The sequence below is a fragment of the Nesoenas mayeri genome, assembly GCF_963082525.1.
Source record: "Nesoenas mayeri genome assembly, chromosome: 26".
In the NCBI taxonomy this organism is placed as follows: Eukaryota; Metazoa; Chordata; class Aves; order Columbiformes; family Columbidae; genus Nesoenas; species Nesoenas mayeri.
In genome coordinates, this window is record NC_137552.1 from 544491 (window position 1) to 570401 (window position 25911).

Below are 25911 nucleotides of genomic sequence, written 5' to 3' on the forward strand. Positions count from 1 at the left end.
AAAAGAACATCCATAGGAGCACCACGAACCATGATGTCAGAGAAGTTCATGGACACTGCTGAGGACTCCTGGGGACTGGGCAGTGTTAGGCAGGATGGGGTCAAGACCAAACAGCACGACACTGACAAAAAAGATGGGACCACTGGGGTGAGCTGAGGAGGGATGCAAATATGAGGACATGGCATGTCCTCAAGCATAGGAGCCCATGGGCGTGCAGTCAAGAATGGTTGGAGGTTCGTCCTGAGGCTGGTATAACAAACAGCCCCAATAGACTGACTCTGGCTCACATAATTTGCTTGCTCTTAGACCCATCCAGCACTTGAGCTGAGTCTTCTGCCTGCACTGCTGCATTCCTGCCCTAGAAATCCTGGGACCTTTCATCCCAGGGATCAGAAGTATATTTCATTGAGGAACAGACATGGCACAAACCTGGAAATGAAAAGGCAGTAGTGTTGGAAAGTAAAGTGCAGCCCATCTCATTAGCTGTGATGGTTTGCATTCAAGATGAGCTTGTCAGAAAATTATTACCTCTGCCAAGGGTGCCTCTGGTCCTGCGGCAATGAAGAGCAGATATAAAAGGCAGCCTAAGTCCCTGCTCTCTCATCCACTTCTCTTACCTCCTTCTGACTGGGAACCAGGTGAGTCTGATTCTCTTCCAACTTGACCTTTCTCTCATCAATAGACATGTCTTCTGTTATTCGATATATCCTGTCCTCAGGTTTGCATCTTCTTGTCATGGGAGATGGAAGTGGAGAGGTCTGCTTAGAGAGAGGCTGGGATGTGGCAGAGGGGGATTCTCATTTATTCAGTAGGAGAGAGCCTCCCTGGACCAAGCTACTCCTTATAGGGTGATGAAGACTGTGTGGCTCCTGGCACATCTTCCAGCTCCCCACACAGAAGTGGCCTTGGCTCCTTTTTGACCAGGGAAACCAGTCTGCTCCTCACCCACTCTTGTCTTCTGCTTCCTCCCTGCACTCTTTCCCAGGTTCATCTCCACCCTCAAGACATGTCCTGCTATGACCAGTGCCTGCCCTGCCAGCCCTGTGGCCCAACCCCACTGGCCAACAGCTGCAATGAGCCCTGTGTCAGGCAGTGCCAGAACTCCACCGTTGTCATTGAGCCCTCCCCTGTGGTGGTGACCCTGCCTGGCCCCATCCTCAGCTCCTTCCCACAGAACACTGTTGTGGGCTCTTCCACCTCTGCTGCTGTTGGCAGAATCCTCAGCTGTGACGGAGTGCCCATCAACTCTGGCTGCTGTGACCTCTCTGGCATTTCCAGCCGCTACTTTGGCAAAAGGTACCTGCGTTGATAAAGATGCTGGGGAAAGGCCCAGGGAGACACCTCAAGGACCGGGAAACATGGTGCTGGGCAAAGGATTGAGCTATTTGATGTGTTTTCAGGAGAGCTGAATGGTTTTGCCTTTTTTTCCCTTTTCTTTGATTGCTTCGGTTCCCCTTGGCAACAAGTTTCCCCCAGGTCCAGCCTGGTGGGGATCAGCTGTCTCTCTCTACGGGGCAGGCAGTTGAACATCATTCATTAACTTCTTCCTGACTATGGACTGCAGACTTGTGGGTTCCTTTGGGGATTCCTGCACTGTTGTTCTCCACTTGCAGTGAATTTATTTCCCTCTTTTATGCATTAAAGTTCTGCTGCATTCAAGCCTGGCCTCTATGTGGTCCTTCCCTCTGTGGACACTCCCCAAGCTGCCAAAGGAGAATGGTGTTACTCTGGAGTGGAAAGGGGGTGAGGGCACAAGGGGATCCTTCTTCATTGATAGAGGAATGGGAGGTTGGGACACTCTGCAGTGGCTCCTCTTTTGGGCACCATCACTTGGAGCTGAGGAAGTCATCTCTGGCTGCTCTGCTGCCAGTAACCTTCAGGCCTTGCCTTGCTATGTCTCTTCCCACAAATGCCCAGAAAGGCAGGAGACCTGAAGACTCAACAGCCCCCTGAGCTCTGAAGGAAGGATGTTTCCTTGCTATGGCCAGAACTGAGCTGAGGTGGCAGGGGGTGGATCTGGATCTCTGGAAGATGATTTGCACCTCAAAATGGCAATAGTAATATAGCTGGGAACAGCTCTTGGGATGGCCCATAGCTGCTGCTGCACCTCTTTTTCTCCTCCATCACCCAATGTATAGGACATGGCTGGTTGGCATGGGCAGGAGTAGCAGGAAAAGTCTCCCACACTGCTGAAGGTCATGAGAGTAAAAATTGTATTTAACTGTAAGAGGGTAGGACGGTGAAAAATAAAACAAAACTAAAAACTTTCTCCCACCCTTCCCTTCTTTCCAGGCTCAACTGCACTACTAAATCTTCTGCTTCCTCCTATCAAATAGAGGAGGTGATTGGGAAAGGGGGGTTGCAGTCAGTTCCTAATGGTTCAGATCTGCTACTCCTCTGCTCTAGGGCGGAATCCCACCCACAGCAGATAGTCCTTCACAAACTTCTCCAATGCAGGTCCTTTTCATGGGCTATAGTCCTTCAGGGATGGAATGCACCAGCACGGTCCCTCATGCAGCCACAGGTTCTGCTAGAAAACCTGTTGCTCTGTGGGTTGCTCTCCAGGGGCCACAGTTTCTGTCAGGAGCCTCCTCTTCCTTCTTCACTGACCTGGGTGTCTGCGTTGTTGTTTCTCTCACTTTTTTTCACTCATTTTTTTGCAGCTTCTGCACACCAGTATTCACCTTTTCTTAAATATGTTATCACAGAGGTGCTACCAGTGCCACTGATAGTCTCAGCTTTGGTCAGCAGTAGGTCCATCTTGGAGCCAATTGTCACTGGCAATGTGTGACATGGGGTCAGCTTCTGGCATCTTCTCATAGAAGCCATCCTTGCAATCCCTTCACTACCAAAACCTTTCCAGGTTAACCAAATACACCCTTATTATTCTTGTATTATTATGTGCAGAGACTGTTTTGCATACAGGAGCCTGGGCTGCAAGATACACTCAGCCAGCTCAAGGTTAACAGAAGAGGCTGCAGGCAGCTTCCTCATGCTGCAGGCAATCACACCGCATGCACCCACAAGCAAAACACAAGAAGAAAAACGGGCAGCACATCAATTACAATTTGGGAAAAAAGGAAAAGAATGTGTGTACATTCATAGGACAGCCAAACCATTTCTTCAGCTGCTCTGTAAATTAATGTTGCTCCTGCATTTCTCTGCCTTTTGAAGAGAGAGTATTTAAATTAAAGCGAGTCTAGAGACTAGTTCACTAGTACCTACCTCCCTTCTGATGTCCCAGCCTGTGTCTGTAACCTCAGGGGAGTCTGGCTTGTCCCAGACACACACCCTTCTGCTGCCGCATGAGGCTGCCACTGTGGCACCACTCCCTGTAAAAGGGCAGGGGCTGGTCCCAGACCCTTGAGAAGATCAACAGGGTCAGGTGGAAGCTTCTAACACTGCAGGATTTTCTCTTCCTTGTAATGTGGGAATTCTTTGTGTGGCTGCAACAGTGGGGCTATTCTCTCATTTTTTATATTATCCATTACACACCAACTTGGAACATGGAGAGGTTCCATGTCTGGAGAGGCTGTGACAGCATTGACTCTGCTCTGGTTTGTCTCTGTCTTACAGTGAGAAAGCAGCTGACTGAACCATTGCCAAACCCTGGAGCTCAGTAAGCTGATGGGGCTGGCCAGTGACTGATTTGTTGTCTTTACTGTAGGCTCTGAAGTACTTGAATAGATTCATCTAGAGGGGCTGAGAGCTGGTGTTGGGAGACCTCGTTCTCTGTGGTGTGTGTCCACAACGGTGCTCAGGTATGTGCTCCTCTGGCTGTGCTCATGTGTGCATTCACATGTACATGTATGTGCCTGTGGTAATACACATGCAAACGTGGATGTGCGCAAGTGTTCTGTGTATGTGTGTGTTTGGGAAGCTGTCTGTGAGTGTGTATGTGTTTCAGCACACACACGTGCCTTCATGCAGGAGACTATGACTGTGTGTGACTGGTCCGCATATGGGTAATTTTGTGGACATAGGTGTCTGTGGATGTTTGCTTTTCTGTGTGTACATCTGTGTACAGGAGCATGTATGCAGGAACATATAAAAGTGTAAGCATGTAAGCTCTGTATAAGTACAGATGTATGAGTTGCTCTTTGGGTGCGTCTAAGCTCACATTTTTGGTTGTGCCCCTGTGTGTGAATTTGTTTGTGCGTTGAAGGGGAAATTCCAATTGGAACTGCTCAGTAGTGGTAATTTGTGACCAAGCAATGCCAGAAACAGAAGGATCCTTGTAAGGGAGTGCAGTTTCCCTTGGAGAGGAGATGAGGAACAGCTGCAGCATTGTCTTGCAGCAATCCTGGAATATGAACGTTCAGTGGTCACCTATGGGGAGCAGAGCTGGTGCTGGGGGATAGACACAATGCCAGGCTGAGCTGCCTCATGCCAGTGCTCACAGGGCTGGTGCCGGTGCCAGTGTACATAAGGAACTGGTTTGTGACATATCTTTGCAGACAGCCTGTAGAACTGCTTATGATGGTAGGACACTGTCCAGTACATTGATAATTTGGTGAGTCACTTTTCATACCTAAGCAAAAGCATGTTTTTAATTTGCCTCAAAGTATACTACAAAAATTCCCCAATGGCACACATCTTTGTGTGTGCATGCTGTGAGTGTGTACAACTCTATGTGCATCTGTGTGCACCCATCAAGGTATATCAAATGTCTTGCTAAAGTCAAGGTACACCCCAGCCAGTGCCCCTCTCCTTCCCCACAGTGCCAGTCACCTACTCACAGAAACCAATGAGGATGGTGAGGCATGATTTGCCGTTAGCAAACCCATGTGAGCTGCTCCCAACTTCCTTATGGCCTTTCATGAGTTTAGAAAAGGTTTCTGAGAGTATTTGCTCCATCTTCTTTCCAGGACTGAGTAGAGACTGTCCAGTCAGCTCCTTGAACACACTTGGATGCATCCCAAGTATTCCCATTAACATGTGTATGTCCAAACGGTATTAAGAGCTCCTTAGTTCTTTCTTCTTCTGCTGTGGGTGCTGCTTCCTTTCCATAGGATCTGTGGTAACTTTCAGGGATGTTGTAGGCCTGAGGGGAAGACATATGAGTGAAAACTGAGGAGAGATATGCATTGAGTCTTCCGGTCTTTTTACTGTCATTTCTCAGGAGGTTTCCATCTATTTAGCCTTCTAAGCACCTCCATCCCATGGCTAAAGCCTGTATCCATGCCAAGGTACTCAAAGACAGATGGACAGCAGGGAAAAAGTTTTTGAGTGAGTGAATGGCCTCAAGCTGGGCACGTTACTCTCATTAGCGACATCTCCCTTGCACAGCAAGTGCAGATCAGTCTCCCCTCAACCACATTGACACAGGACTTGCAGAAGATGACTCTGTGTGATGGCCTGTGTGAAGAGAGAACTTTATCCATCTCTGACAAACCCATGAGACCCCCCACAGAAACCCCCTTCTTGGTGTGGCCATGCAGAGGTTGAGTGTGTTAATGAAGTGGGTGTGGGGATGTTCTTATGCTAACGATGTTGGTGACTGATGTATGGTCTCCCTATGTGGAGCTAAACTGCAGAGACTTTACCCAGTCTGTGTGCACATAAGATTGTCCTTTGTGGGAGTACAGTGGTGGCTGTGAGAGGGTGTCATTTAGGCCATGATAATCTACAGTCAGTCTCCATTCTCCATTAGGCTTTGGCACAGGCCATATAGGACTGTTGAAAGGTGAGTAAGTCTTACTGATCAATCCTTCACTCTCTAGTTGTCAGGTCACTTTATGAATGGGGATCAGGGAATCTCAGTTGGTGCGATATTGTCATCTGTGCACTGTTGTGGTAGCAATTGGTACCTGTTGCTCTTTAACCTTAAGCAGTCTACAACAGAATGGTCATGAGAAAGACCAGGCAAAGCAGACAGCTTTTTAACATCCTCAGTCTCTACAGCTGTTATACCAAAGACCCATCTATACCCTTTTGCGTCCTTAAAATACCCTCTCCTTAGGTAGTCTACACTAAGGACACATGGAGCATTTGGACCAGTCAAAACAGGGTGCCTTTCCCACTCATTTCCAGTTAGGCTCACTTCAGTCTCTAATACAGTCAATTCCTTGGACCCCCAGCCACTCCTTCGATATTGATGGATACTGACCCTTTATGATTCAATGGCATCATTGTACACTGTGCACCAGTGTCTACCAGGGCTTTACACTCATGTGGTTCTGATGTACCAGGCCACCAAATCCACACAGTCCAACAAACTCAGTTGTCATTGTCCCTCTCATCTACCTGACTGGAGGCAGGGCCCCACTAACTGGTGCTTTGCACAGTCTCTGGTAGGAAAATCTCCCACCGGAAACTGGAGCAGCTTTTCTCTTGGGAGATTTCTTTTTCAACTCATATACCCATTCTTGTAGGTCAGCAGTGGGTTTTCCATGCAATTTATTCATATCTCCCCCCTGGTCACACAGAAAAAAACATAATTCACCTCATGACATATTATGTTTCTCTCGAGCTGGTGCTGCAGAAGGGCATCTTCTAATAGCTGTGACTCGGGTCTGTGTATGTGATGAGTAGGATCTATCCTCCCTCTTGAACAGTTTGTCATACAGTTTCTCCACAGCTGTGACACAGGCTTGTAGGGGAGAAGAAAGAGTGTCTTCATATTGCCACGACATATCTGCTACTTCACCCACAGTTGATCAATTGTCTTTTGAAAGGGTGAGTAATCCTAAAGTGTGGGCATAAGACGGTGGTGTGCTCTGCACAAACTTCCGCATTATACCTCAGGTACATGGCACTTGGAAGACTTGGAAGAAAGCAAATATACAAGCTCAGGAGTCCTTGAGTAATGACTGTCATAATAACCTGCTGCCCTGTGCCAGTGACATCTCAGTAGGAAACTGTAGGAAAATAACAGAAGATTGGTGAGGAGGGTCGTAAGCACGCACAAGTGACTTGCAGCTGGGTACAAGATATACATGTATCATACTAATGGTTACTTAACCTTGTGTGCTGGACAAGTACAAGCTTGTGTTTAGATAATATTGTCCTGTAATAGACTTAGAGACACCATGTAGAACATACTTGAGATTACTGTCCTGCTGTGTGAAAGATCAAAGCAGAGTGGTAAACTACACTTTTATGAATCCCTGAAAAACAGGCAAAACCAGCAGGTTCATGGATCCTCCAGCAAAGACTGAGTTCCAAGGTGTCTGTCTCCCTGGTTGATTGCCTCTCCCTGGATGCTGCTTTGGGGAAAGAGTGGCTGGTGAGGTAATGAAAATAAATTTCATACGTCATTTTGTTAGTTGTTCCTGCATCCTGCCTGTACTGACTCACACAGAAACCCTTGTGATCAACTGAAGAGTTGAGAAAATTTCTCTCAGTGTCACATTGTCTTGACAGTTTCCAGTTCCCTCAGTGTCATGTGCTGAGATTGCATCTCAGTATTTCCTGTCTCGAAGAGTGCAGGTATGTTATTCCCTTCATCTGCAACAACCTTTCACACAGCTGGAGACCCCTAGCCTGCCCTCCACAGTTCCCTAAGTGAGATTTTCATCTCATGGAAGAAACTGCATTAACCATGTTTTAAAGGAGATGTTTGTGCCTGATCTTGTATATAATTTTATATGTCCATTTGACGGTGTAGGTCTAACCTCCAGGTCAGATCTAATTGTCCAAACCTGTTTCTAAAGCAAGTGATTTCACTGACAAATTAAATTAGGGTAGATGTTGTTTCTCTGTGCTATGCACCAACCACTTTATCTGGGATTATGGTTTTGTTTCACTACTAGTAGATTCTGAAGGACCAGCGCAGGCGTGCAAATGCTCACAGAAATGTTCCTGTCTTTGTGGATGAATGCCAACACTTCTGGACACACTGCAAATGGGACAAGTGTGGAAGAATTCATCCTTCTTGCCTTCCCAGGCACTTGGCATTTCTGGGTGTCCCTAGTGGTGGTATTTGCACTGATGTATTCCCTGGCAGAAATAGGCAATGCATCCGTCATACCCCTCGTGTGGATGAACATCAGTTTCCATACTCCAATGTACTATTTCTGCTGTAATTTTTGGAGCTCTGATACACCATGGATGTTGTTCCCAAAGCCATAGAAGTCATGCTTGGGGACTAGCCAGATCTATTCCTCCAGTACCTGCATCCTCCAGTTGTTCTTTCTTTTCTCCCTATTTTTTTCCTTTTTGTGCAGTCAGTGACAGCTACTTAGCCTTTGGTTACCCCTTGAGATACAGCTCCCTCAAGAACAGTGTCCTCTGCTCAGCTGGTGCTCAGCTCCTGGCTGGGAGTTTTTCTGGACATCTCTCTGCTGGCCTTTCTGACACCCAGGCTGACATTGTGTGGGTCAGATGTAACCAAACATTTCCTCTGTGATATAGATTCCTGTATCCAGTTTATGAATGTACTTTTTCTATTTTTAATTAAAAATATGCAAATCACTATGCTTCATGCTAGATGTGTCAGGGCATTTCCACATCCAGTGTTGGGCACTTGGCTTTTAGTCCTGCAGCCAGGTCCAGGTACCAGTGCCCAAGGACAGGCTGATGCCCACCCTTGTCAGCTGTGCTGTCTTTCTCAGTAGCATTTGAGAAGGTCCCTGGGACAGCCCAGTGATGTTGGAGAAACAGCCTGAGCCTGGATCTGTCCTGCTTGTCCTTCCTTGCTTTTGGGACCTGAGACACAATGGAGTGCAGGACACTGAGGGCTGCCATCAGTTCCCCATCAATGCTGACTAGGGTCCTCTGAAATAAATAGGGTCATGTGAAGCCTCCAATAGGGCTGGCAGAGCAGACCCATATCACTTGGGATGACAGGGTAACACACTCCCCATTGTACAGGCAGTCCTGCTGTGACCCTTGACCTCCCCACATTAACCGCAACCTCCAGCTTCTGGTCCTGTCCTGGAGCCCTGAACCCCAATACCCAGGGAAGAAAAAGGGCTGCTTGATTTTAATGTCTTCTGATGTCTGATGCCTGGAGCAGGGCTCCTCTGCCACTTCTCACCCAGGGCCCTTTGATCACACAGTTGGCAGGAACTGTAGAAAACTGGGTTTTAGTATAGCAGCTCCCATTCCCAACCCTGCTCCCACAAGGCCTTTAGAGTCCTGTTGTTCAGTCAAGGCGGTGGCAGAAGGACTCCGGGCTTTGCTCTCCAGTGACTGGAAACCTGCCAAGAGTTCCCTTGTAATACAACTACAGCTGCCACAACTGTCCCCAGCTGAGGCAGGGAACAGGGTTCTCTGTTTCCAAAACCTGTGGACATGGACTTTCAGAGCTGTGTCAGCTCCTATAGCTACACGGGCCTCCCTGGGGCCTGTCTGGACCCAGGACGAGGGATCTGGGGCCTATCTGGGCCCAGAAGCCTCTTCCCAGCTCTTCTTCACCTCAGACCCTCAGCCCTGTAGAGCAACTTAGCAGGTCTCTTTGTGGCTCACTCTTGAGGTCTGAACTTGAGCATCAGGTGTGTCTTTCAACAAGTGACCAGTTCAAGATTCTTTCCTATCTCCTGGGTTTCACTTCAATACCAAAGGCTCTCAATTTGAGGTGAAGAGGAATCCTGTGCAACAAGCTCTATGTCCTAAACACCAAACACTGTGGGATACACTTGCAGGTGTCTGTGACACTCATTATCTCCTTCTCATGTTCGTGTCGAGGTAGAACTTCAGTGTCTACAGGTTGACTTTCTAACATCAAAAGGAGCATCTGCAAAGTAGAGTGTGAAGCTGGAGGATTACATTTGTAATTGTGTATCTGAGCCTATTTACAAAGTTACCAGCAAGAAAGCAGTTCTGCTGTCGTGTCAAAGCAATTGCTTGTTTGAGCATTGAGCCAGCTGGGTTCTGAAAGAGATCCCCAGGGCCTGCCCGTTGAGCAGCAGCAATGGGCAGTTGGTGCCGCAGGAGCGAGGGCTGTGCGGCTGCCCACGGGCAGGAGGATACCTGCTGCTTGCCTCCCTCTGCAGAGCAGAAAGTCGCTGCTCCTCGCCGGGAGCCGGCGGGGACAGTGGCTGCAACCGCTCTTTCTCGGGCACCGCCGAACACTGGCACTGCTCCGCTCGAGATTCCTCCCCGCTGTCGCGTCCCGCTGGGAGTGAAGCTGGTGCCGATATCGATGCCGATGTTGATGCTGAAGCCGGTGCCGGTCGGGCGGGGAAACCGCTCCGAGATCGGGCGAGGCGAGGCGGCACCGGCGGGCGGATCGGCAGCGCCCCCTGGCGGGTCGACCAGGACTGTCTCCCCGCCCCCGCCACACCCACCGGACCCCGCCCGCGGCGGTTCGTGCGCGGCCGCAGCCCCGGCTCCTCTCCCCGTGTCTCCCACGGCGCAGTAATACACCGCCGCGTCCCCGCACCGGGGGCGTTCGAGCCACAGGGCGCTGGACCGGCCGTCTGCAGCCACCGACAGCCGCCCTGGCGACCCCGACAGCGCTTTGGAGCCTTTAATACCGCTCACGAGGAGTTCGAGACCTTGGCCCAGGAGCTGACGATACCATAGGACGAACTCATTTGACCGTCTGTTGGGATGTGAGCAGTTGATGCTGATGCCGACACCCTCGGTGGTCTCTGCCGATGGCTCCTGGTGCACCTGGGCTCTGCCCACAGTCACTGCCGAGAAAGGAGAAGGAAAGACCAAACATCATTGAAAGTCCTCGTTAATGTTTATAAATATATAAGGGGTGAGTGTCACGAGGATGGAGCCAGGCTCTTCTCGGTGACAACCGATAGTAAGACAAGGGGTAATGGGTGCAAACTGGAACACAAGAGGTTCAGCTTAAATATGAGAAGAAACTTCTTCTCAGTGAAGGTGGCAGAGCCTGGCCCAGGCTGCCCAGGGAGGCTGTGTAGTCTCCTTCTCTGCAGACATTCAAAACTCACCTGGACACATTCCTGTGTAACCTTATCTAGGTGTTCCTGCTCTGGCAGGGGGATTGGACTAGAGGATCTTTTGAGGTCTCTTCCAGTTCCTAACTTTCTGTGATTCTGTCACTGAGCTCTGATGAATCTTTTCCCAGAGAAATCGCTAGGAATATTGGAGTGAGGCAGTACAAGTCCAGAATCAATGGCAACGTGTGCTCATGAACGTGGTATGGGTTTGCAGAGTCAGGAAAAAAGTCTAGGATGGACTTTGAAATAGATTCATGGAGAGACAGAATGAAAATCATGTGCATGGATACAAGAAGGGTGAGAGGGAGTGGGGACAAGAGAGCTGGGTTTGTTACAGTGAAGGACAGAGGGATCAATGCAGAAGAAGAATAAATGCTAAATGCACAGGGGATGAGAGGATGTATGGAATAACAGCACCCTGCAAGAAAGCAAGCTTATGCTGACAGGTACAGAGGAAGCAGAAGAATAGATGAGAAAGTGGTCTCAGAATAGGCAGAGGGGTTGCGAATGGTAAATGCTTGGACAGATGTGTTCAAAAATGGGTGGGTGAATGGACAAAGAGAAAAACAGTAGACAGGGAGAGGGGTTCTTACAGTGAAGGACAGAGGGCTACATTCAGGGCAATAAGAACTGCCAAATGCACAAGGAAGGAGATGGTGCATGAAAGCAGGCTCGTACACTCAGATGTAGTGGAGATACAGGCAAAATAGGAAGAGGGGACGTGGAGGGTTGGGAAAGGATCATAAAAGGTGTCGAAGAAGCAGGGAAAGGGAAAGAAAGGACATGCTGAAGAAGAGGGAGGAGTTGGCGCTGAGGTCCCCTGGGAACACCCCAGGCTCAGCCCCGTCCCCCACCCAGCCCCGCCAGCCCCGCGCACCCAGGAGAACCGCGGCCAATCCCGCCAGCCCTGAGCTCCGGCACCGCCGCATCCCGCCGGTCCGCCGCCCGCGCCTCTCTGCCCTCCGCCAGTCCCGTCTCCCTGCTCCGGCCGCGCCCCCTCTTCTTCTTCTTTCTCCTCCTCCTCCTCCTCCTCCTCCTCCTCCTCCTCCTCCTCCTCCTCCTCCTCCTCCTCCTCCGACAGCGCTCGGGGCCTCGCCCGGGCTCACAGGTCTCCGGGTCTCTGCCGCTCCTCCAGCATGAAGAAGCCCGCACAGCTGCAGCCTGGGGCAGTTGCAGGACCTTAACCCAGGGGATGCATCAGCTTCCCGGAGCTGTCTCCAGCTCAGGGGCTGGATTCCAGATTTCCTGCGGCTGGCAGTGAGGAGATTGAGCGCCTCCTTTCAGCTGCCTCTGTGTAGTCCCAGCACAATGACTGAAAGTTGTGTTGTGGCAGATGCCGTATGAGGGCAAATGTGCCCATGGGTGTGCAGTGGTGTTGGGGAATCACCAAGTCAGAATGGAGGTCAGCAAGGATCTCCAGAGATCATCTAGATCAACCCCCACTTTGAACAGTTCCCATTTGGTCAGGCTGCTCCAGGATGGAAATTGCAGAAACTCCCAGAGACTTCCATTCCAATTCTCATAATTTCTTTTAGTCTGTTGCTTAAGCTGTTCTCCCCATAGAATTTGTTCTTCAGAAAGGGCAAGAAGGAGGACCTGGGTAACTATAGACCTGTCAGCCTCACCTCCATCCCTGGGAAAGTGATGGAATGATTTCACCTTGGTGCCATCTCAAAGCAGATCAAGGATAAGAGGGTCATCAGGGGCAGTCAACATGGCTCCACCAAGGGGAAGTTGTGCTTGACCATCCTCATCACCTTTCATGAGGACATAATGAGGTGAATAGATGATGGCAGAGCGGTGGATGTGGTCTACCTTGACTTCAGTAAAGCATTTGACAGAGTCTCCCACAGCATCCTCACAGCTAAACTGAGGGAGTGTGGTCTGGACAATCGGGTAGTGAGGCAGACTGCGAACTGGCTGAAGGAAAGAAACCAGAGAGTTGTGGCCAATAGGGCAGAGTCCAGTTGGAGGTTTGTATCTAGTGCAGTGCCTCAGAGGTCAATACTGGGGCCAGTATTATTCAATATATTCATCAACGATTGGGATGAGGGAATGGAGTGCACTATCAGCAAGTTTGCTGATGACACCAAGCTGGGAGGAGTGTCTGACACTGGAAGCTGTGCTGCCATCCAGAGACCTGGACAGGCTGGAGAGTTGGGCAGGGAAAAATTTAATGAAATATAACAAGGGAAAGTGTAGAGTATTGCATCTGGGTAAGAACAACCCCAGGTTCCATTATAAGTTGGGTTATGACCTATTAGAGAGCAGCGTAGGGGAAAGGGACCTGGGGTTCCTGGTGGACAACAGGATGACCATGAGTCAGCACTGTGCCCTTGTGGCCAAGAAGGCTGGTGGCATCCTGGGGTGTATTAGAAGGGGGGTGGTTAGTAGGTCAAGAGAGGTTCTCCTTCCCCTCTACTCTGCCCTGGTGACACCACACCTGGAATATTGTGTCCAGTTCTGGGCCCTCCAGTTCCAGAAGGACAGGGAACTGCTGGAGAGAGTCCAGCGCAGAGCCACAAAGATGATTAAGGGAGTGGAGTATCTCCCTTATGAAGAAAGGCTGAGGGAGCTGGGTCTCTTTAGCTTGGAGAAGAGGAGATTGAGGGGTGACCTTATTAATGTCTACAAATATATAAAGGGTGAGTGTCAGGAGGACTGAGCCAGACTCTTCTCAGTGACAACCAATGGTAGGGCAAAGGATAATGGGTTCAAACTGGAACACAAGAAGTTTCACTTAAATCTGAGAAGAAACTTCTTCTCAGTGAGGGTATCAGAACACTGGAACAGGCTGCCCAGGGGGATTGTGGAATCTCTTACTCTGCAGACATTCAAAACCCGCCTGGACATGTTCCTGTGTAGCCTCATCTAAGTGTTCCTGTTCCGGCAAGGGGATTGGACTAGATGATCTTTTGAGGTCCCTTCCAATCCCTGACATTCTGTCATTCTGTGATTTTGTGAATCATTTTGTTTGGAAAAGACCGTTAAGATCAAGATGGAGTCCAACCATAACCTAAATCTAGCACTAAACCATTTCACTAAGAGCCTCATCTATATGTCTCGTAAACATCTCCATGAATGGTGACTCCACCTTGGGCAGCATGTTCCCATGCCTGACAAACCCTTCCTGTAAATGAATTTTTCCTAATATTCAATCTAAACCTCCCCTGGCGTAGTTTAAGGCCATTTTCTCTCATCCTATCTGTTGCTGCTTGGGAGAAGAGACTAACAACTTCCATGCTACACCCTCCTTTCAGATAGTTGTAGAGAACAAGAAGGTCTCCCCTCAGCTTCCTTTACTCCAAGCTAAACAACCCCAGATCTCCTCAGCCTCTTCTCATAAGACGTGTACTCCAGACCCTTCACCAGCTCTGTTGTCTTTCTCTGAACTCACTACAGCACCTCAAGGTCATTTTTTTTTGTCATGAGTGGCCCAAAACTGAACACAGTATTCAGGGTGGGGCCTCATTAGTGCCAAGTACAAGGGAAAATCACTGCCCTGGTCCTGCTGGCCATACTATTCTTGATGCATGTCACAATGCTATTGAACTTTTTGGCCATCTGGGCACACTGCTGGCTCATATTCAGTTGGCTGTCAACTAGCACCCCCAGATCCCTCTGCCAGGCAGCTTTCCAGCTGCTCTTCCCCAAGCCTCTAGCCTTGTATAGGATTGTTGTGATACAAGTGCAGGACCTGCCACTTGGCCTTGTTGAACCTTATACAATTGGCCTCAGCCCAATGATCCAGCTGGTCCAAATCCCTCTATAGAGTCTTCCTACACTCAAGCAGATCAACACTCCCACCCAACTTGGTGTCATCTACAAACTTATCGAGGGTGAACTCATCCAGATAACTGGTAAAGAAATTAAGCAGAACTGATCCCGATACTGAGCTCTGGGGAACACCACTTGTGACTGACCACCAACTGGATTTGACTCCACTCACCACAACTCTTTGGGCCCGACCATCCAACCAGCTCTTTACCCAGAGAAGAGTATGGCTGCCCAGGCCATGAGCAGTCACTTTCTCCAGGAGAATGCTGTGAGAAACAGTGTTCAAGGCTTTACTGAAATCTAAGTACACAACATCCACAGCCTTTCCCTCATCCACTAAACAGGTCACTTTGTCACAGAAGGAAATCAGGTTGGTCAAGCAGGACCTGTCTTTCATAAACCCATGCTGACTGGGCCTGATTGCTTGGTTGTATTGAATGTGCTGCATGGTGGCACTCAGGATGATGTGCTCCATGACCTCCCCTGGCACCGAGGTCAGAGCGAGAGGCCTGTAATTCCCTGAATCTTTCTTCTGGCCCTTCTTGTAGCTGGGACAAATTCCAGTGAATTGGGATCTCCCCGGTCTTCCAGGACTGCTGATAAATGATTCACATTGGTTTGATGAGCACCTCTGCCAGCTCCCTCAGCACCCTTGGGTGGATCCCACAGGGTCCCATAGACTGTTTTGGCTGAAAATGAGTTCATTTTCTTCATGCAGTTAGAAACCTTTCTTTTTCATAGCTAGCACAGTAATTATTTGGACTTAGTTTGAGAACAAGAAGGTAACACCCCAAGACAGAGTTAATGTTTTTAATTGCTCTGGTCTGAGAGCTAAGGATGTTGTTAGCCCCTTGCCCACAGGTGTGAGGAATCAAGGAAGTGAGACATGGATAGGGCAGAGCTTGACTGACATCCAGACTAATCAGTAAGAATATTCCATGCCATTAGCATCATGCTTCATATTTAAGGGGAGTCAGGATCTTCTGGCTAGGCTTTTGTTTTGGTTGGAGCAAGGACAGACATGTGCTTGGAAGAGTTCTCTTTGGGACTTGTAGTTTGACCTTTTGGTATCTTGCTAATTTGCAGAGGACTCTGGGCCTTTCTGCCTTTTTCTCTTTACTCTCTCTGGGATCGGCTGTTTGGGACCAGCGTGGTGCTTCCTGGGACTGGCTGCTTGGTGCAGATGGACTTTGTGAAGAATTGCATTGAGTATCTTTTCTTTTATAGGCTACTTCTATTTTACATATATTTTTACTAGTAGTGCATTAGTATTTTGTTAATTAAAATGTGTTTATCTCAGTCCACAAGTTTCTCTCTTCCCTTTAAATTCTTTCCCCTATTTGGAGGAGGCTTGGGGGCAGTGAGTGAGTGGCTATCATGGTTAAGTTGCTAGCATGGGTTCAACCATGGCACTTGTGAATGTCTAAGTGGTGTAGCAGGTCTCTAACCATTTTCCCTTGGATTTTTGGAGCTTCATTTTGCTCCCTGTCTTCCAGCTCAGGGGGCTGTGTACTTGGAGCACAACTGGCCTTACTATTAAAGACTGAGACAAAGAAATCATTTAGTACCTCAGCCTTTCCCTCGTCCTCTGTCACTATGTTTTCACCCACATCCACCAGAGGGTGGAGATTCTCCCTAGCCCTCCTTTTGTTGCTGATATATTTATAGAAGCATTTTTTTTGTTTTCTTTTACAGCAGTATTCACACTTAGCTCTAGTTGGGCTTTGGACCTTCTAATTTTATCCCTGCATAATTTCACATTATCCTTGTAGTTCTCTTGAGTAGCCTACCCCTACTTCCACAGGTTATAAATTCTCTTTTCATTCCCAAATTCCAGCCATATTCCTGGCATTCTGAGGAAACCTGTGGAGAAGACAAAAACAAGCAGCACTACATGCCACATGGTGAGGTCACCCTGATTAACTACATTTGTGTTTCCCTTGAGGAAACATACTGCATTGTTTGGAACAGCTTTGTTTTGTCCAGAAGGAATCAGCTACCCAGGCTAGAGAGAGGAATCAGAGGTGTGCTGGGGTAAATCCTTTGTGTCTGTTGGTGCCAAAGGAATAAAAACAACCATGGCGGCAAGGCAAACACTTGAGCGCAGATGAAAGTCTGGCCCTGCCAGGGCTGAGAAGCAGGTGGTAGACCACAGTAAAGAGAACATGGCAGAGCTCTGAAAAATGTTCCTGGTTTGTTGAAATGGACCTTTGCCATGTAAGGGCTGACTCCCACTGCAACTCTGGTAACTCCTGGGGGCACTGGTTTCTTCATCATATCATCCCTAATTGCATCATTTAAATGTTATTAATCAGTGTTATTAAAAATGTTCTGTTGAGATCTTCGTGTGTGTCCTTGGGAAGGGAAAAAACACTGGGTGGGAGCTGCTGGTGTGTGGGAATAAGCTCTGATGAGACACCTATTAAGTTGAGCATCTTTTTGGAGCATTTGCTATCAATTTATTTGTGTGACCGTGAACCCCTTGTGCTGTGCCCTCATATGAAGGACTTACAGCTGTCACTTTGCCTTCCTAAAATGAAAAAAAAAAAAAAAGCTCAGCATCATCAGCATAGCAGGAGGACAGAGGCAGGAGGAGAACAGAGGCAAGAAGAGGACCAGGCTGCCACGGGCTGGATGAGAATCAGTGACCTCTGTGATGCATTTCTGAGACAATGGTGCAGGTCTTTACAGACAGGCCAGAGGATGCCACGTTTCTCAGAACGCTCTGAGCCGTTTCTGGGGAAGCAGGAGAGCCTTGTGAGAAACCCTACTCCCCTCCCCACCTTGCACAGACGATCTCAGTCTCCACATGTAACGCTACCCAAGCGCGACTCTTTGCTGCCTTCGGGAGCACAGACGCTCAGCAGCCGTCGATGAGAAGAGGTGCTGAGCCCAGACAGCGACTGCAAGGAGCACCCGGAGATGCTGATGCCAGTGCTAATGCTGAAGCCGGTGCCGGTCGGGCAGGGGAACCGCCCCGGGGTCGGGCGGGACGAGGCGGCCCCGACGGGCAGAGCGACAGCGCCCCCTGACTGGTTCGGTCGGAGCTGTTGCCCGGCCCCGCCACGCCCGCCCGGCCCCGTCCGCTGCGGTTCATGTCCGGCCGCAGCCCCGGCTCCTCTCACCGTGTCTCTCACGGCGCAGTAATACACGGCCGCGTCCCCGCGCCGGGGCCATTCGAGCCACAGGGCGCTGGACCGGCGGTCTGCCGCCACCGACAGCCAACCCGGCGGGTCCTGCACTGGTTTTGTGCCTCGGACAGCACTTGCCACCAGCTCGGGTGGTTGGTCCGGGAGCTGACGATACCAAAACGTATAGTCTGCATCAATTTTGGGGTGCGAGCATGTGATGTTGATGCCGATGCTCTGGGTGGTCTCTGCCGATGGCTCCTGCTGCACCTGAGCTCTGCCTGAAGCCACTGCCGCGAAGAAAAAGAACAAATAAGGTCCTCAAAACCTGCTTTCTGGCTAGCCCCACCTGCTGTTTCCCAGGACAACTCCCACTGGAGCAGTCAGAAAGAAATAAGTAAAAAATGAGAGAAGGAAAGGAAGGAAAGGAAAGGAAAGGAAAGGAAAGGAAAGGAAAGGAAAGGAAAGGAAAGGAAAGGAAAAAAAAAATTTTTTTAAAAAAAAAGACAAGACAAGAGAGAAAAGAAATGGCGCGTCAGCACCGAGGGAACAGCAGGGGACATCCCAGGCTCAATCCCGGCGCCCACTCAGCCCCGCCAGCCCTGTGCACCCAGGAGCACCGCGGCCAGTCCCGCCAGCCCTGCGCCCGGCCACCGCCGCATCCCGCCGCTCCGCTGCCCCCGCCTTGCTGCCCCTGCCAGCCCCGGCTCTCTGCTCCGGCCGCCGCCTTCTCCTCCTCCCCTCTCCCTCTCCCCTCCTTTCCTCTCTCTTCCTCTCTCTCCGCCGCCAGCTCCGCCCCGGGGCTGAGTCCTGCGCCTGCGCCGCTCAGGGGGGTCTCACCCGGGCTCACAGGGATTCGGGGCTTTGCGCGGCCTCAACTTTCGCTCCTGGGAAATGGACTCTTCCTCCAGCAAGAAGACGCCCGCACAGCGCCAGCTGCAGATCCCTGACCCGGGAGATGGACCAGCTTCACAGAGTTGTGCCCGATCTCAAGATCCGGAAACAGGAGCCACTGGCTGCTCGAGGATGAAACTTACTGAAGCTCTCAGAGAAACCCTTTCCTATTCTTATTTGTGTCTTTTAGCATGTTGCTTAAGTAGGTCTCCCCATGTTCCAGAGCATTGCTTGTACTCCTGTTGCAGAGGACTTCCACAGTTTAGTCCCTCTTCTGTTTTTCCTTTGAATAGGCAGTTCCTGGACATGCTGGAACAATCTGGCTAAGAGAGATCCCTGTACTGCCTGTTCCCTGCATTTGGGTGTCATTTCTAAACCTGCAGGTTTTCTTGTGCAAGTTATTTCACTCAGAGCACAGCAACCTCAGGTTCCATGTTCCTTCCACTCAGTACCTGTTCAAGGTGAGGACTCAGCCCCTGCCTGACACAACACCTGGTCAATGAGCTCACAAGGACATTTGTCCTGGGCTTAGAGAGGAGAGGGGGCTCTGCCACACCCCAGACACCATTGATATGGTATCAAAAGTAGATCCACTCAGTGTTGGCCAGCACATGGTCAGCAGGATCCCTCAGCCTTTCTTCTTGTCCATGAAGCAAACCCCATCCTTCTGAGTTCTCTTGCGCTGGGGAGAGCAGCTGTGTCTTGGCCTGCAAAAATGGGGAGGAGGGACTGCCAGCCATGCTGAGACACTCCGAATATTGTTACAATGCATTAAACTAAAGGATTCAAGCTGGAGTGAAACCATCTTTGTTGGGATCTGAAATCAGCAGCAAAGGAATGAGAACATTGGACGGGTAGAAAAAAGAGGGCTCAGGAGACAGGGGCTGCATTTCATTGCCTCTTCCCTGGACAGATCTCCAGCAGGCTGGTGCCGCAACCATTCAGCTGCACTCAGGCTCCTTCTGACCCTGGGAACCTGCTGTTCTCTGGTGCTCATGGAGAGAGCAGTAGAGAGTTTCTCAGTTGCCAGCAGCACATTGCCAAGGACACACACAGACAATTTCAATCATACCAACATGTAATCATTGTGATCCTTATGTCCAATCTAAATCTACCTTTTACTGTTTACAGCCATAGCCTCTTGTCCTGTCATTAGAGGCCCTAGTATAATATCTTTCTCTGTCTTTCTCATAAAGGTCCCTTTAGGTGTAGAATGAGTGAAATTACGTCTCCCCAGAGCCTTCTCCTCTCCAGACTGAACAACTCCACCTCTAGCCTTTCTGCATAGGAGAGGTGTTCCAACCCTCTGATCATTTTCATGGTCTCCTCTAGTCTCACTTTTAACAGAATCTACAAATTCTTCCTACAGTTGGAGAAGAGACACCAGCTCACACACAGGACTCAGCCCATCCCAAAGCAGTCGTGCACTGTAAATGGGACAAATCATCTTTCTGGAGACCCAGATCCTGCAATTACTGATTGTGGTTTCACTCCAGTTGGCATAAGGTCATGGTGAACCCTGCAGACCTGCTGTTGGCATGGCTTGCTTCATCATACGATGAGAAATGAACCCACAGGCTGTCCTACCAGAGCCTACAAGCAGTTCCATCCCATGGGTACAGCCCATATCCATGTCCACAGTACTCAGGAACAGACAGACAGAAGGAAATGGACTTTTGAGAGGGTGAATGGGCTCAGACCAGTCTTCCCTCAACCACATTGAACCCTTGGAAACAGGACTTGCAGAAGGTGAGTCTCCCAATTCCAACACCTGTGTGGTGACTGTGCACAGCGTAGACAGCCCCACATTGGGTGTCCTGAGGCTTCTCAATTAACTCTAGATGACTAGAGGTCTAGAAATATGTGTGTATGTATGTGTGTTGCCTGTTGAGTGTATGTCAGGTGTCCGTTACTAGACTCTTCCATCATGGGAGCTGAGTCCTCTGCCCACAATGATGTGTTTTGCACGGGAAATGCTTGAGCCTCTCATCCGGTCACACAAAAGATGCCTTCACTAGGGAATGTGCTTGGCATACAGCAGGAAATGGAAAGACAGCAGCTGAAGAAGACAAAACACAGCCCATAGCATTAGCTGGGATGTTTTGCATTCAAGATGAGCTTGTCAGTGATTAATCACCTCTGCAAGGGATGCCTCTGTCAGCCTGGGGCAGTAAGGGTGCACGATAAAAGGCAGCCCAGCTCCTCACTCTCTCATCCACTTCTCTTGCCTCCTTCTCCTTGGGAGTCAGGTGAGTGTGAAGCCTCTTCTCTTTCTCTGCTTTCTCTAAAAGGAGGTCTCACCTCAAGGGACCTCTTAGCTGACACCAGCTTTGTTCTGTGCCAGATCATGGGGCAGCTTGTTATGAGAGAGGGAGCTGGGGAGAAGGCTAGGAATGGAGAGAGGTTGGAACTGTAGTGAGGTGGCTTCCAGACTCAGGGACTAACCAGTAGCTTCATAGGAGTTGGTGATTCTTTTTGGACATGGCACAACTAAGCTAAGAAGCCCTCATGAATTTTTTCACAGACTGCACCTCCTATCCCTTCATGTTCTTTGGCTCCCCCATAGTGTGGGGCTGGGCTGCTCCTCACTCATTCTCACATTTTGCTTCCTCCCTGCCCCCTCTCCAGGTGCAGCTCCACACTCAAGACATGTCCTGCTATGACCAGTGCCAGTCCTGCCAGCCCTGTGGCCCCACCCCACTGGCCAACAGCTGCACTGAGCCCTGTGTCAGGCAGTGCCAGAGCTCCACTATCATCATCCAGCCCGCCCCTGTGGTGGTGACCCTGCCTGGCCCCATCCTCAGCTCCTTCCCACAGAACACCGTTGTGGGCTCCTCCACCTCTGCTGCTGTTGGCAGAATCCTCAGCTGTGACGGAGTGCCCATCAACTCTGGCTGCTGTGACCTCTCCTGCATTTCCAGCTGCAGCAAATGCCCCCCGTGCTAAAGATGTTGGCAATGGCCTCGGCTACGGACCCCTAAGAACTCAGATCATGGTGCCGGACAGACAATCAAATTTTATGCCATTGTTTCCAGACGTTGTTTTCAAGTCATCTCTGGCTTGTCCTTCAAGGGCAGGCTGAAAGGTGTCTTTCTGAACACATGGAAAATGTGTACTTTTCCTCTCTTCCACTCACCCTTTTTTTCTCTTTGTTTTGTGCTCCCCTCAAATCCTGCTATGAGGACCCCAGAATCCAACCTGGAGTGAGCTGCTAAGCTGTCCCCTCTTTTGGGACAGCTGGACATGAAAAGGGGAGCAGATTCTTGGCTGCTTCTGCTCCTTGCCATACTGGGGCCTCTAGCTGGAGTGACCTTATTTCCCTCTTTAGACTCATTAAAGAATTCTGCAAGCCTGCCTGTGTCCCATAGGTTGTTTTTCCACCTACATACTGCCCACTGAAGGAGAAAGCCATCGCTTTGTGGAAATACCGTGTGCAGGTCTGGGAGCTACAATTTAAAAAGGATACAAAGCTTCAGGAAAGTGTCCAGAGGAGGGCTGTGAAGTTGCTGAAGGGTTTTGAGTGGAAGCTGTAAGAGGAGTGGCTAATGTCTGTTCAGCCTGGAGAAGAAGACACTGAGAGGAGAGCTCATCATGGTCTACAGCTTCCCCACAAGGGAAAAAAGCCAAAAAATCTCCAAATTTACCCCTTTCTCTTGCCCCACGTTGGGCGCCAATTATCTGTCGAGGGTTAAGATTGCGGGGTGACAATAAAACCCTGGCAGATGTATTGTTAACCCCCTCTTCCCCCCCCACTCCCCCCTTTTGCCCCTCCCTCTCCCCCCTTCCACTCAGGACAGGTGATCGGGAGAGAAAAAGAAGGACAGAGAGAAGAGAGTTAAAAAAATTAAAGATGTTTTACTAATGCTACTAATAAGAATAGAGAAAATAATAGTCTATGCCAAGGATGCACGGAGCATCTGGGCCAGTCACAATGGGATGCTTTTGCCAGTTTTTTCCAGTTAGGCTCATTTCAGCCTCTACAACAGTCAGTTCCTGGGATCCCCCAGTCACTCCAACAATATTGATGGATTGTGTTCCTTTATAATTAGAAGGAATTATTGTGCACTGAGCACCAGTGTCCACTAAAGCTTTGTACTCCTGGGGGTGTGTTGTACCAGGCCATCGTATTTGTACAGTCCAATAAACTCTGTTATCCCTTTCCTCCACCTGGTTGGAGGCAGGGCACCTCTAATTTCTATTTTGCACAGTCTCTGGATGTGAATTAGAGGTTCCTTCAAGAGCATCAGAATCTCTTCTGCTCCTTTTGTAAACGGGAGCAGTCACCTTCCTAGGAGTTTTTCCTTTTATCTCACGTACTCGTTCCTGAAGCTCTGAGGTAGGTCTCCCATGCCACTTATTCATGTTTTCTCCCTGCTCACGCAGGAAGAACCACAGTGAACCTCTTTTTGTGGGCTGCCTCTGTCCTCTCTCTCGAGATTGGAAACGCCTTTTCCTAACAGCTGAAACATAGGTTTGTGCAGGTCGTGAATGGTGTCTTCTCTGAGTTCTTTGATTTCTTGCAATAGCTTTTCAAACCGGTCATCAGATTTTTCACAGAGTTTCTCCACAGCAGAGACACAAGCCCGTAGAGAACCAGCAAGGCTGTCCTCAAATTCACGGAGCTGCTCAATCACTTCAGTAATATCTTGTCCACCTCTAGATGACCAGAGCATTCCTGCCAATGACTTAGCATATGCAGGTGATGCACTTTGTACAAATCTGCGCCATAGAGGTCGTGTACAATTGATTCTATCTGGGTCTGTTCCCTCTTGGCTGTTTGGTCCAAAATAGATGATCTCTCGCACAGCTAATTCTCTCAGGAACTGAATACCTTTCTCCATAGTATTCCATTTCCCTAACCTGGATATACAATCTTCCTTGTAGGGAAATCTTACTTTCATAGCTGCCAGGAGTCGGGTCCAGAGAGTAGTGGCATTAGACTCTCTTGAAATTGCCCTATCAATAGTGGAATCTCTTGACAGAGATCCCAGCTGCCTGGCTTCACCACCTTCCAGTTCAATTGTATCTGCCCCATTGTCCCAGCATCGGAGCAACCAGGTTAAAATATTCTCCCCTTCACGACGACTAAAGTCTTTTCGCAGATCTCTCAGCTCACCTGGAGAAAAGGACCGAGTGGTGGTCACTTCATCTCCTCCCTGTCCTGATGGTGCCCCTTGGGTTGATGTTGGCCCTGTGCCATCATCTGCTGCACGGGTAGTCTTTCTAGTGACTTTCTTACAACCAGCAACTGATGCTGATATGGGTTTACCATCATTTGATTCATTTCCAGAGTCTGATTGACTGTCACAGGGATCGCTATGGTTACAGCAGCAACAGTGCCCAGTGTGTGAAGAAGGGGGGGTTGCCTTTAAGGCTGCAGAATTAGTGTTATCAGAAGTGACCTTGGCAGAAGAACTCTGTGTAGGAGCTGTACCTTCAGCCTGCGAAGGCACCGTAGGGGGGGCAGTGGCTGCTTTCACTGTTTTGCTCTTTCTCGAGCGGCCAGGAGTGCTTTTTGCTAAAGCTTCCGAAGATGCACCGCAAATCTCAGGACAACAAAGAGACGCAAACCTCCTGTTGAACGCCATTTCTCTTAACAGAAGCACAAACTGACACACATTCAGCAAACCAGATAACACCATCACAGTTCTATCAAAACTCCAAGGATATTCAAAGCTCTCTAAAACATTTGCGAACTGTCCTAGCGAAAAAACAAAAGTATTGTTAGTCAGCCTTTCTAAAGGTTCGCTTGACCAATTAGCAAACACAGACCCGTACGGCTCTTTAATCTCTCCTGGAGACTTTTCAAGGTAAAGCAGAAGCGAGTAGAAATTCATTAGCGGCTGCAGTATAATGAAATAAACCAGTGACAAACCACACAGTATCATCATGAGCATTGTCCAGTTCCTTGTTGTTATATAATGAATACTCCGATTTAAAAAGAAAGCCCAACACAGATATGGAATCAGTGAGCACAATGTAGAAAATAACTGATACAATTTAAGCCATAACATCTTTAAATCAGTGGAATTCACTTTGCCTTAATACCACTAAATAATATCCGAAGCAAACAGACGCGCGAATATCACAACTCTATGAGTTGGCACCGTGCCAAGAAAATTGAAAGGTACGTCAGAGCCGTAGAAAAGCCAAAAAATCTCCAAATTTACCCCTTTCTCTTGCCCCACGTTGGGCGCCAATTATCTGTCGAGGGTTAAGATTGCGGGGTGACAATAAAACCCTGGCAGATGTATTGTTAACCCCCTTTCCCCCCCCTACTTCCCCTTTTTTGCCCCTCCCTCTCCCCCCTTCCACTCAGGAGAGGCGATTGGGAGGAAAAAAGAAGGACAGAGAGAAGAGAGCTGGAAAAATTAAAGATGTTTTACTAATGCTACTAATAAGAATAGAGAAAATAATACTAAATATACAAAACCAATCTTGAAAGTCTCAGCAACTGCAGAGCCAGCATCCAAAGTCCTGGATTAGACTCCACAGCCAACCAGAGCTGGATTCAGTCTCTCACTAGGCCTCAGTTCGCAGGGACGACTAGCAAGGTCCTCTCCTAATGTCGGCCATAGGGAAAAAAAAAAGAAAAGAAGGGCCGAGATCCTCGTGATCTCCCATTTTATATGAAGTATTCACGTGAATGGAATTTTATACACAGTTGGTCAGTTGTTCCTCGTCGCCCCTCTCGCGAGATGTCCATCCATGCTTATCAGTAAGTTTGCATTCCATTGCTAGGTTTTACCAAAACATGTGTCTGGTTCTCCAGGAAAATGCAGTTAATATGAAGGCTTTAGCTGACAGGCAAAATTCACTGAAAGAGAAACTTGTTTTTAACAAAACCAGGACAGGGACAGACACTGATCTCTTCTGTCTGGTGGCCAATGACAGAACCCAAGGGAATGGCAAGAAGCTGTGCCAGAGGAGGTTTAGGTCGGGCATTAGGAAAAGGTTCTTTCACACAGGGAGTGGTGGAGCTCTGGAACAGGCTCCCCAGGGAGGTGTCACGGCCAAAAGCCTGACAGTGTTCATGAAGTGACTGGACAACACCCTCACACTCATGGTGAGAACTATGGGGTTGTCATATGCGGGGACAGGAGTTGGACTCGACGATCCTTGAGCATCCCTTCCAACATAGGACATTCTATGATTCTATGGATTGGGTGGAAGCATACCTAATTCATCACTCCTAGAAGCACTGGAAAGTGGGACACATTAGAGTGGCTCCTCTTCCTGGCACTGCTTCTTGA

At 49.1% G+C, this 25911-nt stretch overlaps 2 protein-coding genes across 2 annotated transcripts in view; one reads left to right on the forward strand and one right to left on the reverse strand.

Moving 5' to 3' along the window:
• LOC308050051 (T cell receptor alpha chain MC.7.G5-like) overlaps nt 1-25911 on the reverse strand; it is a 368535-nt gene that overhangs the window by 275235 nt on the left and 67389 nt on the right. The gene's annotated exons all lie outside the window — the stretch shown is intronic.
• Nucleotides 1007-1309, forward strand: LOC308049816 (feather keratin Cos2-3-like; the record flags this gene model as incomplete). The annotated part of the gene is made up of 1 exon (XM_080359687.1): nt 1007-1309. One exon carries the CDS (start codon nt 1007-1009, stop codon nt 1307-1309), a length of 303 nt encoding a protein of 100 aa, XP_080215813.1.